At 39.7% G+C, this 15,966-nt stretch overlaps 2 protein-coding genes across 2 annotated transcripts; both read right to left on the reverse strand.

Annotated features, from left to right (window-relative positions):
- Positions 1–2,261: 2,261 nt before the first annotated feature.
- Positions 2,262–4,254, reverse strand: LOC306709220 (serine/threonine-protein kinase pim-2-like; the record flags this gene model as incomplete). The annotated part of the gene is made up of 7 exons (XM_079177287.1): positions 2,262–2,359; positions 2,477–2,650; positions 2,868–2,940; positions 3,369–3,587; positions 3,709–3,753; positions 3,855–3,949; positions 4,209–4,254. 7 exons carry the CDS (start codon positions 4,252–4,254, stop codon positions 2,262–2,264), a joined length of 750 nt encoding a protein of 249 aa, XP_079033413.1.
- Positions 4,255–7,239: 2,985 nt separating this feature from the next.
- On the reverse strand, positions 7,240–14,244 carry xab2 (XPA binding protein 2). Its single transcript, XM_079177962.1, has 19 exons — positions 14,121–14,244; positions 13,574–13,722; positions 13,175–13,298; positions 12,894–13,091; positions 12,509–12,643; positions 12,247–12,411; positions 11,950–12,094; positions 11,708–11,859; positions 11,487–11,606; positions 11,239–11,370; positions 10,445–10,576; positions 10,141–10,254; positions 9,863–10,025; positions 9,575–9,765; positions 9,298–9,420; positions 9,013–9,184; positions 8,687–8,813; positions 8,440–8,552; positions 7,240–8,303 (listed from the first exon to the last, which is right to left on the reverse strand). The coding sequence occupies exons 1-19, from the start codon at positions 14,154–14,156 to the stop codon at positions 8,242–8,244; spliced, it is 2,553 nt and encodes an 850-aa protein (XP_079034088.1). The 5' UTR covers positions 14,157–14,244; the 3' UTR covers positions 7,240–8,241.
- Positions 14,245–15,966: the final 1,722 nt, after the last annotated feature.

Raw genomic sequence — 15,966 nt, forward strand, 5'->3', positions numbered from 1 at the left:
GCTGATGTGAAGGACCCTGACCTCTTGCAGACAGAAAACAAAAAAGAGAAGCTCTGACCCAAGATCACTGAAGCACGTTATCGATCTTTGGAAAGCTATTTTAATGACTTTGATTTGCTTGTGTGTGAGAAATATGACATTTATCACAATGTGCCTCTAATTTTTAATTGTGACTCAGGAGTTTCTTTTCAATTGGTTTTGAAGTGTTGTTTCCAGAAGCACCATCCCATTGAAAAACTGAAATCTCAAGAGAGCCTCATCACATGATGTTCCAAGAGCACTCAGTGCCCGGCTGCAGTAACTTTGTAAGAGGATTACCTCTCAGCTATTTCAATCTAATTATGAAAGAAACAATGTATCCCTTATTTCATTTAACTCTTATGGTGGTATGAAAACAATTGAAAGCATGAGGCCTTTTACATTAAATACTGAAGTAGATGTAAATCATATTTAATCTAAAAAGACAAATACTTTACACATCTATTATTGGAGCACATCAATCTTAATGTGCTTATTGTCCGATTTAAGAAAGGAGTTTTGCAAGAAATCCTCTATTCAGTGAATGTCAGACTTGAATGCTCCTCTATAAATAAAATGTGCCGTCTGAAAGAAAACCAAATTAAAGCTGGGAGCAGCATTGGTCGGGCCCTCGCACGTTCACCCACATCGAGGGTACTGGCAGGACTAAATGTGTTTGACAAGTTTTGTTATGTTTTGAGCATTTTTAGCCCCTCAAAAACACCGAAGAATTACAAATTCAAAGAGACAAGATCATATTACTCATATCTTGCCTCTATTGATTGGTTGCTGGTCAGTTTTAGGGTTGATTGATTTTTATATTTTTCTGATGATGTTTAAAACATGTAGTGGGAATGGCTGCTCCCCTACATACTAACACACTGTTGCCTCAGAGGCAGGACTCTCTGGCTGCTCCTAAATCCTGGATCGAGACCACAGTCCAGGGTCTCAGCTGTCAGGGCCTCAGTTCTGGAGCTCCCAGCTTGAAGATCTGAGGTTTGCTGCGTATTTTAAATCACTCCTCAAAACCTCTTAGATACACCTTTTATTTACATTAACACATGTTTTATTGATTTCCTGCTCTACAGTGTCTTATCCATTTTGTTTGTTGAGTTCTCATTTTTTATTTTGTTTTTTTGTAGTTCTTTTAATTCCCTGAACTTATTTTAAAATATAATCATGTTTTAGTCATGATTATTGTGTAAAGCTCCTTGTACCTTTGCTTTGAAAGATCTTTTCTTAGGCGTTTTTGCCTTTATTTGACCGTACAGCTGAAACACTTTTAATCAGGCCTAAAATGTTCAATGAAAAGTAAACAACACTCTATGTGTCCTTTATCTACAAATCCTGATTCACTTATAATTTATTTTTTCAAGATCATTGCTGTCAATATTATTTATTCGTATACCATATGTCTTTCACTATAATGGAGGAAAGAGCTTGAAAGTTCATTTAAAACTCAAATTTATTTTCATTGTTCAGTGTTAAATATCACATTATAACATTATAACATTATACATTATGAATAATTTGGCCCAGCCCAAGCTCTCTAAGAAAACGAGGAAAAACTCCTCCAAATCCTGATTGCAGGAAAATGGGAAGAAACCTCGGGAAAGGCAATTCAGAGAGAGATCCCCTCTCCTCGGACGGCTGGGTGTGCTACAAGATCTGCAAAAGCAGGAGTTACTCACGTTCTCCTTCCTGTCAAAGAGGCAGAGCAGCATTAGTATTTGAATGACACTTATGCATGACATTAGATAATATTAATATAATAATTCCAATTACTAACTGGCTGTTCCTTTGTGGCATAACTTTGTCCTGCAGAATGACGATGAAGTTCCTCACGTTCTCCTTCCTGTCAAAGAGGCAGAGCAGCATTAGTATTTGAATGACACTTATGCATGACATTAGATAATATTAATATAATAATTCCAATTACTAACTGGCTGTTCTTCTGTAGAATAACTTCGTCCTGCAGAATGACGATGAAGGAGTTCCTCACGTTCTCCTTCCTGTCAAAGAGGCAGAGCAGCATTAGTATTTGAATGACACTTATGTATGACATTAGATAATATTAATATAATAATTCCAGTTACTAACTGGCTGCTCTTCTGTAGAATAACTTTGTCCTGCAGAATGACGATGAAGGAGTTCCTCACGTTCTCCTTCCTGTCAAAGAGGCAGAGCAGCATTAGTATTTGCAGGACAAGTTTGGTTTGGTGTATTGGTGTTTGTGTGTCCTGTTAGTTTTCTGAGAGCCATGGGTGAATGCGGAGCTGCTCCAGGGTAGCACGCTTCTTGGGGTCCTTGCTAAAACATCTTCGCAAGAAATCCTGGCAATCTGGAGAGAAAGAAGGAGAAGTAAGGTGAGGGCAACGGCTACAGTGATCCATCAGAATGTCAACTGAAATCAACAGATATGATTCTGCTGACATGTTCGTGAGTATGTTTTTCTTACCTTCGGACAGCTTCCTGCTGACCCCCACAAGGTTTCTCAAGAACATGTCGGTGTTAAAAGTTGCATCACTGTGGAGCATTTCAAAGAGGACCACTCCAATATGCCACACTGTGGTGGGTCCGGCTCTGTACCTATGACGATTACACCACTCTGGGGGTCTGTAAGCAAGGGTACCTAGAAGATATAGACATAATAAGGTAATGAGGATGAGGAGCTGTGTCTAATTGTAAAAGTCACAGATGGGTAAGTTAGTGAAGAGCAGGAGTAAAGCCAGACATCGTACCGTGGAATTTGCAATAAGAGGTTATTCTCTTGATGAAGCGGCTCACACCAAAGTCAATGAGACGAACTCGCGGGACGTCCGAGCTCGTCTCAATCAAGATGTTTTCACACTTAATGTCCCGGTGGAAAATGTCTTCCTCATCAAGGTAAATTGCTGCATCTACCAGCTGTTTCAGTATGATCTGACAGACAAAAAGAGAGAGAAATGAGGGATCACAGAGGAGGATGGTTTGACATGTTTTCATGGCTGTGACTCTGAGCTGACTAAAACTACAAAACCCAACGTATCCAGAACCTTCTTTAAGCCATAGAAACTGAAATGCACAAGACATTTTCAGTAGATTGCGTAAAAACCACATCTGTTTATTTTTCTCCTCCAAATAAGTTTAGTTGACCTGGAGCTTTGTCTACCATCTGTTTGACTGCCTCCACTACTGTTTCTTGATCCATCAGAACAATTACTTTGGTGAATACAATGTTACCATGATCAACAGAAACAATGACCTAAAAACTAGGAAAATAAACCTTAAATTGCAAATGAAATCCTTTTAGGTAGTCTCCAAGTTCCTGTAAAAAGTTAAAGACACACACGGATTCTCCAGCAGCTTACCTTGGCCTCCTGCTCTGATAAGGAGCCTCCGTTGCCTTGGATGTGCTTGCGTAGGTCCTCGGCGGGGATCGGTCTCTCCATTACCAGGATCAGCTCCTGGTTCAGATCGTACCAGTCCAATAGAGACACAGGTGCTGACATCCCCACTGATCTACTTGTTGTTTCCGTCATTTTCAACATGATGGCAACCTCCAAGGGCAGCTTCTTCCCAGTTTCATCCTGAAACATCACAACAGAGCGGAGGATGAGAGAGAACCATGATTCATCCATAATACATTCAGAAACAGAGTGCAGTGTTGAATACAGAAGATTTTAACAGCAGCAGGTGTTGCTCACTCACCACATCATAGTGAATGTTCTTCTTGGGAATGCGTTTGATGGCAACCTACGAGATACAAAAAAGACTTGTGTTAGCACTCCCTGACCAGATCGTGTGTGTGTGTGTGTGTGTGTGTGTGCGCAAGATTGTGTGTGTGTAACACTTACAGGTCGATTATCTGCTCTGCGATAGCCACCAAACACAGTTCCAAATCCTCCTTTACCAAGCTCATCCTCCTGTTTGTATTTGGCCCCAAATTCAGCTGAACAGAACAACACATACGATGTCTTAATACAGTAGTAACACCGAATATATGCTACCTAAGCTCTAATATGAAACCTTCCTGTATTATACTTAATATAGATCCTAATTTTACACTAAGATGAGGTCAAACCTTACATTTAATAATAATAATAATAATAATAACGTTGTTTATATAGGACCTTTAAAAAAAGAGTTTACAAAGTGCTTTGACAGGCAAAGCAGCAAAAGCAAGGCAATAGTAACATCACTATACTGACCTTTTAAGGCATATAGAGACTGACTGGTCTTCTTCAGGTATGTCATTTTCTTTTTCTTTTTGGTCTTTGGTCCATCATCGGCGGCGGCCTTCCTCTTACCGACTCTCCCATCCTCCACAGATGTATCGCAGCTTTCTACAGAGGAGAAAAACACCCAGAGGAACATCAACTGTATGGTATTGTTGTGTTAGCTTTTTGTAAAGACTTACACTGATATGTTAACACATGTGAGGCACATGCAAACCCACAGTTACACACCCAAATATTCTTTTAAGTGTGTTTATCCTGGATGTCATAGAGCTTTCCAGAAGTTCAGAACATTGTGTTTCTAAAGTTTGTATTATGTTTGTTTTACAGTCACTCGTCATCAGAGATTGAGGATACCAGCCAGACTCTGCAGTCAAGTCCTCTTTCAAGGTGTTCTCTCTCTTTATTGTTTTCATTCATGTGTTAGTTCATGCAGTTCAAATTAACTATAAATGTGTATACGACTTGTTATCAAGCTAGGCTGTGAAGTAGTTCTATTACACTGTTCTTGATACTACTTTAATTCAATGTTACACTGTTGATGCGAATGAGTTCAGTTAAGCTGGTCATTAACGATTCTATTGGTTTATTAGTTTTCTTCTAAACATGCAGTACATTGTGAGTTTTGTGATGCAATACAAATGTCCCTTTATTAAGTAAGTAATGAACTGCAACATTTGTGTATTGAATGTCTATTGTGATTATTTTATTTGTTGGGAATTAAATGCAAAAGTAGCGGGTTGTATTACCCTTTGTAAATAAACGGTAACATTCGGGCAACGTAAAATCACGGTAAAACCTAGTTATCCTACTATCACCTACCGTAATCCAGTAAATTACCGTTAATTTACTAAGATGAGGTCAAACCTTACATTTAATAATAATAATAATGTTATTTATATAGCACCTTTAAAAAAAGAGTTTACAAAGTGCTTTGACAGACAAAGCAGTAAAAGCAAGGCAATAGAAACAACACTATACTGACCTCTTAAGGCATCTACAGACTGTGTGGTCTTCTTCAGGTCTGTCCTCTTCTTTTTGGTCTTTGGTCCATCATCGGCGGCGGCCTTCCTCTTACCGACTCTCCCATCCTCCACAGATGTAGTGCAGATTTCTACAGAGGAGAAAAACACCCAGAGGAACATCAACTGTATGGTATTGTTGTGTTAGCTTTTTGTAAAGACTTACACTGATATGTTAACACATGTGAGTCTCTAGCCCAATACAATTAAGGTGAATGCAATTTAGTTTCCTTTGCTCACAGCATTGAAACATTTAACAACAACATCTATTTCCAAAAACAGGCTCCTTGTTACTCTGGATAATCTACTAGTCTCACTGTAATCAGTATCTATTGGACCAACCTTCTACCAAATAAATAGTCCAAATGAAACTATAGTGTGTTCGATAGATTATCCGTCCAGGGAACGTTTTGGGAAAGAGATGTTGCTTTTGAATTTTAAAATGTTAATTGTTGATGCTGTGAACACCAAAAATGAAATTCCTCTTTAACACCTGGGTGAAATCAAAACTCTCAGACACAGATCTTTTAAAACCTGAGGAAACTTGGGAGAAATTATCCAAACTATCTGCATAAATAGATGCGATTAGAGGGAAGGGATAATTTGTTTTATTTGTAATTTAAGTGAACTGAAGTCTATTTAGATCAATATACCAACACCCCAGTTGATGTACATTTCTGTAAGAGATCTGAGTACATCTTCCACCACTGTCTGAACCCCGTGTTTAGTAAACTGATGATTGGATACACTCCCAACAGCAGATTCACATGATCAGCTTACCTTTCCCAGAGTGCTTTGAGGAGGATGCCGACTCCTTGCCAAACAGGTTGAGGTCAAGTCTTCCCTCTTTCTCCTTCTTCTTCTTCGTTGGTTGTCCCTCTCCTTCTGTGGCTTTCCTCTTCACTCCCCTCGCACCGAAGCATTCCTTGGAGGTGGATGGGTCGTTACTTTCTGAAAGCCTTTTCCTTTTGATGGGGGTTAAACTATCCAGACAGGTCTTTCTTTTAACCCCCCTAGTCGTGTCATCCTTTCCAGGAGCTGAACGTTTTGACGACATGCTGATATAGTTGTGAACTGTAGAGATATATATATATACGCGATAACTTCAGAGCAACCAGTGTGTCGAATCAATGCTTGAATCTAACTGACTGAATTTGCCAATGTGTGTGTTCTTAATCCGTGGTGAATAGAATGTGGAACATGATGAGTTGTTCTAGCATGAGGCCATGTCTGTACCATCACAGTCAAAGTTCTGGAATATGCAAATGAGTGTTTAGTGCTTTTAATTGAATTGTGTGTATATTCTTATCCACTGAAACGATGCATACAATGCATAAAATACACAAGCGTACAATGCTTGATATTGACTCCCTCAGTCAACTGGATGACTTTACCTATTGAAATGCCCTTAGGTTGTTTTTATGAACCATTCATATTGATCTAAAGTCAAACATTTTAAGGAATAAATGCAAAACTATTCTTTGCTTTCTGGTTGGCAATGTTGTTCAGTCTGTCAAGCCACCATTTTGGTCCAGACTGAAATATCTCAACAACTGTTGGATGGATTGAACTTTGGTCCCGTCTATCCTACTGACTTTAGGTGATCACCTCATTTTTATCTAGCAACGCCAAGCAGTTGACATCTGTGGTTTTTGCATGTGAAGAAATACACTTTCCTGCCAATGTTATAACATTGTTCCACTGATCATTAGATAACAGTAATATCAGTAATATGCCAACACAATTATAATGCTGCACTGTGCCAGCAAACGGCAGGGAAAACACAGCTAGCAAGTGAAAATGGATAAGCATGAACAATGCATTTAAAAGAAAAAAAAACAAAAACAGAGTGAGCTCTTGTCTGTAACAATTGCCAACTAGGTGGCCTTACTGTTTGCCCAAAACAACAAAGAAACATGAAATGCATCATTTCTGTGTGCCAAAAGGAAACATTTGAAACAAACACCAAATGGAAAGTTTTCATGAAGTTTTTATTCATCTTTTTTCTTTCACATGAACTCAGCAACAGATTTAAAATAAATGTTTGTGCCCTTAGTGGGGTCTGAGGATGGTCGTGTTAGCTGGTTGGTCAGTTGGTCATTTTCCTTTTTAGCAATAATAATCTTGTCCATACCAAAAACTATCAAACTGCATTGGGTCACGAGCAGACCCTCGACAACACTGACTGACAGAAACTACAGCATCAATACCTACAGCTTCTAAAATGATCAGTGGGAAAGTAAACACCTGCACCTGGCACCAAAAAGTGGGCATGAGGAACTGACTGCAGGGCTGTTGAATAATGTTTTAAATGCTTTGCTCCTATTATTCAATTCAGTCAAACAAGCTGTTTCTTGAGTCTACGTGTACAACCAGAAAATTATTTTAATATTTGGATGGTGAACCTTTTTTTTGCTAATTTTGAAATCTTTTCAGGATCATTGGGTTTTGTAAGACACCAACATACTAGAGATCGTTAAGCCAACAATGTGAGGCTTGAATGCTCAGCTCCACTTTCAAATGAATGCCTCCCGTTGGAAAAACAAAACAAACAATGCTCCTCCCCTTTGTTTTCTGGGGCAGAGCTTCCTGTCAGAACAAGAGCTCTGCATTTATTAAGTGTACAAACGTGTTAATTCTTTTACAAAATGTTTTTCAGAAACAAGAACTTCACCAGACTTCAGTTAGTTATCATGTAACCACATATTAGTATTTCATAACAGAAGACTGCTCATTTATGCTTGAGCTTCATACTTGAGAAAGACTGACACCATATGGCCAAAAGTAATACAAGTTTATATATTTGCGTACTGTACTACAAAAATCCACCAGGAAGGAAAAAAGGCAAAAATGCTGCCATTCTATAAAGTAAATTGATACAACTAAGCAATTACACAAATTTGGAAAAAAATGGAGCATATTCAATGTCTACAAGATAAATCAGAGGATTGCATCTTTGCAAAATACAGCAAGGGAGGAATCCTTTAGTCCTCTTTAAGTCCTCCAAAGACGGCTGTGGGGACACTCTTCTGTTCAAGCTGCACCTCTGCAAAAGGACAGGACGAAAACAACAATTTACAAATGCATGTTCATGAATAAAACATGTCCACATTAATGTTTAAACAAACACCACATTTTCCTGTTTTACTGCTGAGGCTAGGCCTGTAGTGTCCGTCACTCACCTTCTGGTCCCTGGCCTTCATCACCTTCATCCTCGTCATCATCGTCAATGTCAATCTCATCAGGATTGGCTCGTTTGGAAAGCTCAGCCAACTCGCTGCGAGAGGTGTCACTCCTGCAAAGGCACATGAAGAGGATAAAATTCATGTGTCTCCATTTAGGTCGGAGCATGAAGTCCAATTTTATAAAAAAAAAAAAAAAAAAAGGCATAACTTTTCTCAAGAGAAAACAAAAAGACAAAAGACCGACCTGACAAAGAGAATCTTCTCTTTGGGTTTGGGTTTGTCCTGCTCGGCCTCTGCAGCAAGCAGCTGTGCTTTCTGCTCCAGCATCTTCATGTCATCGAGTCCCATTTGGCCCGGAGCAAGATCTGACACTGGATACAAAACAAATGGTTGGACAAACGGAAACATTAGCATGAGTACATTCATCCGTGTGCTGTTCTTAGGGGTAACCTCAGGATTTTGGAAAAATAGCATGCGTGGCTATCAAATGAATATTATGAAACATCCCCTCCCAAAGTTCCGTACTGCTTATTCAGCTCACGGCTAACAAGTTAGTGCAAGCTCTCTCACCGGTGCCCGTGGAGCTTGTTATTGCCTTCATCATCTGAGAGGACATGAAGTTGACCTGGGTGTTGTATGTGGCTTGGACACTACGTTTGATCCTCAGCATTTCTCTGATCGTGTCCTCATTTCCATGGCGGATCTCAAATTCTTTCCAGGCTTGCCAGAAATTTGCGGTCACCTGAAAGACCCAAGTTCATAAATATATCAAGAGGAATTACGATGTGCACATCACTGATGGAAATGTGGCACTTTATTCAGAAACGGGTGACGGCAGGAGGTGGTTTATCTCACCCGTGGGTCGCAGATCTGCGAGCAGTAGGAGTAGATCGCTCTGGCCCGATCAATCTCGCCAAGTTTACTCTCCATGTCAGCAAATCGCTGACACATGTCCCTTGCATGCTCATCAGGAAGGACCTGGATAAAAACAAAAAGGTATAATTCAGATTTTTTGTTAATTCAATAATGAATACAACATATTCCCCTAAATGCTACACACGGTTCCTTTATTTCAACAGAAAAAAGAACAATACCACATGTTGTCATACGCGTCGATGCTTTTCACATGTACCTCGATAGCTTTCTGGTAAATGGCTCTGGTATACGTGACTCCATAAATTTCAGCTGCTCTCTTGATGTAGATATTGAACATGTGATGTCTCTCAACAGTGTCTACTGCCTGCGTTGCTCTTTCATAGACAGCCATGGCGTGTCGTGCCAATCCATATCCCTCCTCCAATTTGGCATACAACAGGTAAATGGCTGGAAAGCAAAACACAGTGGCACATTCAGCATCAATACATTTTATAAAAAGAATCCTGCATACAAGTTATCAATACATTTTGACAAAGGTACTTACTCTTGGCAAACTTGGCAGGGCAGCCGTCCAGGGCTTGTTCAAATAAATCTCTAGCTCTCTCCAGCTTCTTGCCCCCATAACGATCAATGAACTTGGTGAGGTAAGTGTTCCAGATGTCATAAACATTTGGCCACCTGAAGAGAGCAATACCGCGCTCGTATGCCTACAGGAGGTATCAACAAAGACATTGAAAAATTGTTTAAAACGGGTGGTACGGTGATCAAGGCTAGAATACATTTTGACAATGTTGAATTAGTTAATTAGTGGCATGTTATTACTTTGAAGCTTTCCTCAAAGTAGTTGTGCTCTTCAAGGAACATGGCATAATTGATGATGATCTGTGGCGTGGCGATGCGGAGGTCAATGATGCGATCGTAAACTGCTTTGGTAGACTGAGAAGAAGACAAAAAAGGAAAATGGAAGAATTCAACATATACCACTCACAGATATGAATGATTTCAAAGACCCAGGGGATCAGAATCCTAACCCAATACTTAATATCTTAGAGATAACCTGTCATGTTACCTTCTGTATACCGTTGGCTCATATGTAGTAACATACACCTGTAAACAGTGAGCTTACCTGGAAAGTGCCGAGACTCTCCTCCAGGTCCGCCAGCATGGACCAGACCTTCAAAGACTTGTAAACTCGGTTTTGGACCGGCTCAGATACATCAAAGTACTCCGCCTTCTTGGATGGGATTGCTGTAGCTTTCTAAATTCAAATAATTGAAAGAACAACATATTTCTTACCTCTATATCCACAAAACATGTATACACAAATACACAAGTGGTCTCATTTATTTAAAAAAGTGCAATCAGTAATATTCCGGTCCTTGCTCAGATTTGCCATAATTCATTGGCAGGGACTCAAATCAAGGCTAGTCATTTATCCGTTGCTCAGATTTCACCTTTTGCCCCAAATCTCTTCTGTTGTGAATACTCTAACGGCCTAGAGCCCTAGACCAGTTATCTGGGATGCATTTGGTTTTGTTTCCCCCAAACAAGTGACCATCTCTGCATTCTCTGAAAGATTGAGAGAGCTTCAGAGAAAGCAACCAACAGTATGTAATGATTGTTAGTCACAAGTCAAGCTATTGTTAAAGTTTAAAGACTAACACTACACGAAACACCATTATGATATGCAGCCTCAGGTCAAATCTATGGACTGCTGCATCTGTTACCAGGTGTTAAGTTTGAAAATCATAAGATAAACCTCGACAGAGAAATGTGCTTTCAGGAAGTAAAAATATGAGAATGTTGTTGTAGTTCCTCAGTCCTGCCACTAGATGTCACCAAACATCTAGTGTAACTAGTGCTACTAGTTTACTGATGGCACCTGTAATAATGAGCGCAGACGAGATGCAAGTGTCTCACCCTCAGTATGCGGAGCGCCTGTTCATAGTTCTCATGGCGTAGCTCCATCTCTCCATATTCACACCACACTGTAGCGAGGTCATCCACCTGCTTGTAGTTCACCTTGGTGGCCTTCTCAAAAATGGTCCTGGCCTGAATAACGGTCAGTAAACGTTAAGAAATATCAGGAATAAAAAAAAATAAAAAAAGGGCATCTCAGAACTGGAGAGGGTTTCCATAATGCCCGTGGAAAGCCCTCAATGACTTACATCATCCAGCTGCTCGTTTTCCTCGTAGAATTTAGCGAAGGAAACCCAGAGAGAGTGAGGCTTCCCCGTGGCCTTCATTGGATCTATAGTCTGCACCGCCTCAGTGTATGTGTTGATAATCTGCAGAAGATATAGCGAGTATGGATATATTAGTATAATACAACATAAATGCATGTTTTACCCGTGTAGCGTTTGTTAAAAAAAGACAACCTGAAACGTACCTGCCGTGCATTGCCCTCATACAATTTGACCCGCTTGTGCCACTCATGAACATTATGAGGGTTCTGCCGCAGTAGAACACTGTTCAACAGGAGGGGCCGCCGGGCTATCAGCTGCTCGAAGCGGGCCAGTCTGAGCTCCATGTCGATGTCCTCTGGGAGGAGAGGGACAGAGAGTAAGGCATGCATGACAAGAGAAGTGAAAGCAAGGAACTTGGGCAATATTAATGAATCCACACACACACCATCTTCATTCTTCCCCAACTCAGCTGTGGTCTCCATCTTTGCTGCGATCATGCTCTCCTCAAACTGGGCGTAACTGTCAAACACTTGTGTGAAATCCCGTACTGTTACCACTGTAAGGATGGCCTCCTCATACACATCACGGGCCTGAGAAAGTAAAGACACATAAATCATCATAGACAGTAAGTCAACAAGCTTAATATTAAGCAGCGGTATCTCGTATTTTGTATAAAATATATTTCAATATGATGAAGTGCTGTATGATATGTATAAATTGAAGCTATTCGGATGATACACACCTTCTCAAAGTGACCACTCCTAATGTAATAGTCGGCTAAAGAGCACCAGAGTTTTCCAAGTTGGTCTGTGAAGCGAGTGAGGCCTCCTCGGATGATGGCCCCTACATTGAGTGACGTCACTTTATCGGGGTTCTGGGAGATCAGGTCGCACAGCTCATGCCACAGCTGTCCGACAAATACACGTGGAAACAAGATCAATTTTGCACGTCAGCTTAAGAAAAAACAGGCAAATTTGGAAGTGCATAGGATAATAAAATCTTACTTGATAGTTAGATTTGCCCTCTTTGGACACAAAGCTTTCGTCATTGACAACAGCTGCTAGTCGCACAGCTGCTTCATCCAAGCGGCCAACAGACCGCAAGTAGTCTATGTACTCCTCTGCATTTTCTGGAGAAAGCTGCATGGTACAAATAGCAGACAGCACATGTGAAGGACATTTGTATTATTCTAAATAAGTGTGTTTTGCTTCTTCATCAACATTTGAGCGATATATAGTATGCTGTTAAAGCTTTTTGGATAATTGGTAAAACATTCGCAAGACAAAATCAGCAAATCCAGTTGCCACGGACAGCACACAAATACAACTATTAGTGTTCCTCCTAAATAACAGCTGTTTCATTGAACTAGCTTTGGTAGCGTGCTCTCACCTTAAGGTACCTGCGGTACACTCGGATTGCAGTCTCGGGCAGAGGGAGGTTACGGGCAAAGCGGAGATACAGAGGCCAGATACGCGGGTGCTGAGTAACAGGAAGAGCTCTGAGTGCCCGGTCGAATGTTTGCCGGCTTCTTGTGATCTTGCATTGAGATACAAGGAACTGGCAGTAATCGAGCCATATTCTGGGCATCTAGTTTAAGGAAAGACAGGCGTTAAGTTTCAAGCACAACACAATGGAATGTTATTTTGTACTGTCAAGTGGTTCAGTATTACCTTATGCATGAACACCAATGCTCTTTCATGGCAATTATTGATCTCTTCATATCCTGGTTCAGTGACACATTTCCCTTTGATTTGTTTCCGTCTCTCTCTCAGATAATTGTACCACAGCTTGTAGCTGTAAAATGCAAAACAATTTAAGAAAAAGGTTAGACCATAAGCAAATAGTAGTTGTGCACAATTTAAAACCTGGTATAGCCATCTGGCCACTCATCACCTAAATAAAAAAACAAGGCATCAAACTATAACAATGTTAGTCTCAATCGCAAAGGCACAATATTCATGCATGTTCTAATGTGATTGCTATCATTTGGATTTGCAGGTAATCGCAGCCAACTGCTTTTCAGTACAATGTTGTTGCTTTGTGTGTAACGGTCCTGTCACGTTAACTACCTGCCAGGCAGCTCCTTCAGCGCGCGCTCGTAGATCATGTTGAGGATGGATTTGGCTGCATTCTGTTTGAACTCAATGTAACGCATCCAGCACTTGACCGAGTATGGGTTCCTGATGATCTCCTCTTCGTATGGCAGATCATCGTCCTCCTATCGGAGCCACAAAGCACATAACACGTCGAGTAACGTAACAACTACAACATGAATAACTTAAGAGTTTCGTTTGCTAAAGCTAGCATTAGCGCGACGTTACTATAACGTTGACAATACATCCGTTTATAGATTGTAAGTCAAACATAAATAAATCTGCGATAACTATCATAACCACTAGTTAAGAGCCAAGAATGCTTGACAACAAATCTCTATGATACCTAGCTTACGAACCATAACAAGCTAACTTGTTACACACAAACACACGGCTATGCTAACGTTAGCGCTTTAGTAAAAGTTAGCTAATGTTAGCTAAGTAGCTAACACTCCCTGTCAACAAACGCCGTTATACTGCAGCCATACTGCAGCTATACTGTATATGTAGTGGTGTAACTTACGAACATAACATCGGGTTTTCCGTTGAGTAAAGGCATTTCTTCCAGAGGAGAATAGCCGTTCGAGATTTAAAAAAAAGGTAATGCTAACTGTAGCTAACACTTCGGTAGCAGACAACTCAAAGCGTGTTGGGTGGAGTTGGGATACTTCCGGCTTCGTCACGTTACGTCACAGCAACGTCAGGTCCCATTATTTTGTGCGCAAAAATATGGATCTTGTAGCAAATGTCGTATTTGTGCTTGATCTGCGTATTACAAAGTCTGTATCGTAAATTATATTGTGTCACCTTACCACTGGCAAATTTAACCAGTTGGCTGAGCATATTGCTGACATCATGTTGCAATCTGAAATACACAGTAGTGCACACTACTGCACATTCATTTATGTATATTTTGATTTTGGTAAATGTCGTAATAGTTAGGTATCTGGTAGTGTAGCATGACTGATAATGGAGTGACTGTTGTGATAACCTGAGGCCAGAACAGACCCAGTCTTGATGAGACCGTTTGGTCCAGTGTAAAACTTACACTAAGTTAGTGTGGCTCAAATGACAACATACACAACATATGCAAATTGTGATGTAAATTAAATATCATAACTAGTTTCCAGAAGTTAAGAATGCCGTAAAGTCAGTTTTAAAGTTACAAGGTAAACCTTTTTTACTTTTTGAAAAATAAAACTATTAGTGTATAATTTGTTCTCTCAAAACCACAGTGACATAGTTTTTGAAGGATATTGTATTTCCATAACAGCAACAACATCCTATCAAATGTAGCTCAAGGATAAAGAAATTTGACATCTGAGTTGAACTTATTATAGGTCTTATCTCAGCCTTGTTGGCAAACACTTTTGTACTCCTTTTAAGGCAAGGTGTAATACCACTTGAACTTTATGGAAAGGGCCTTACATTCAATTTTACCAGAGCAACATGAGCTGTGCAAAATATCCTGCAACTATATACCAGCACCCCTTGGGTGCTTCTCCAAAATTAAGTTCCATTTCTGGCTATGGTCATGTTTAATTGCAGGGCAAGTAGAGACAAGCTCTATTATAAAATGATGAAATCCTTCTCGAGTAGGCTAAGTTGGAATCTAAATCATTTGTTATTTAATTATTTGATTAAATTATTTGTTGAAACAAATAACATAAACACAAACATGTTGCACAGCATCTATTTTGGGACATACTTTGGACTTTGGTTAAGTCCAATAGCTCTCTTTAAAACATGTGCATGACATTGTTAACATGTCATACTCTTCAAAATGTATATAGTGTGTGAGGGACTGTAAGCTACAATGCTAAGTTTTATTTTAATTATATTTGTAATATTTGCCAATGATATTCAATTGTATTGCATTTCAAAGATTTGAAATGTGGACAAGCTCCGACACTAAACACCAATGACATTTTAGTTAATCTCAAAGGGCAAAGAACTTATGGGTTCAAAAAGGAAAGTCAAAAGATTTACTAAATAGATTAATATGTATTTGTCGAATTAGCTATGTTTTGTAAATAATTGTATAACACACAGAGTGTGAGTTTTGATCCCATCTTGCTGGATTCATTTATCATTTCTTTTTTGTTGTTTTATTTCTTTTTTTACATTTAAGCAATGTTGAATCTTAAACACGCAACAAGTTTACTAAGATAGGTCTCAGATGAGAGGGATGCTTGACCAAATCGAGAGGGGGAGTGTTGCTGACTGGGCAGTTCCAGCCTCTATAAAAGCAGCAGCAGCCTCAGACTCCTCTGAGAACTGACAGGCATCACAGGTTAGTGCGTTGTGTGTGTTTATGCTCATATCATTTACTTACAATCAAAATTGCATTAATGTAATGTGACTTTTTG

Source organism: Pholis gunnellus (genome assembly GCF_910591455.1).
Source record: "Pholis gunnellus genome assembly, chromosome: 17".
Taxonomy (NCBI): Eukaryota; Metazoa; Chordata; class Actinopteri; order Perciformes; family Pholidae; genus Pholis; species Pholis gunnellus.

What these genes read in the sequence shown, in the direction of transcription:
- xab2 (XM_079177962.1), bottom strand. Translation starts at nt 14,156, where the DNA reads ATGCCTTTACTCAACGGAAAACCCGATGTTATGTTC. An exon ending in ACTTTGAGGAAAGCTTCAAA is followed by an intron (nt 10,026 to 10,140) that starts GTAATAACATGC and finishes TACCTCCTGTAG; the next exon opens with GCATACGAGCGCGGTATTGC. An exon ending in TGAAGGCCAGGGACCAGAAG is followed by an intron (nt 8,304 to 8,439) that starts GTGAGTGACGGA and finishes GTCCTTTTGCAG; the next exon opens with AGGTGCAGCTTGAACAGAAG.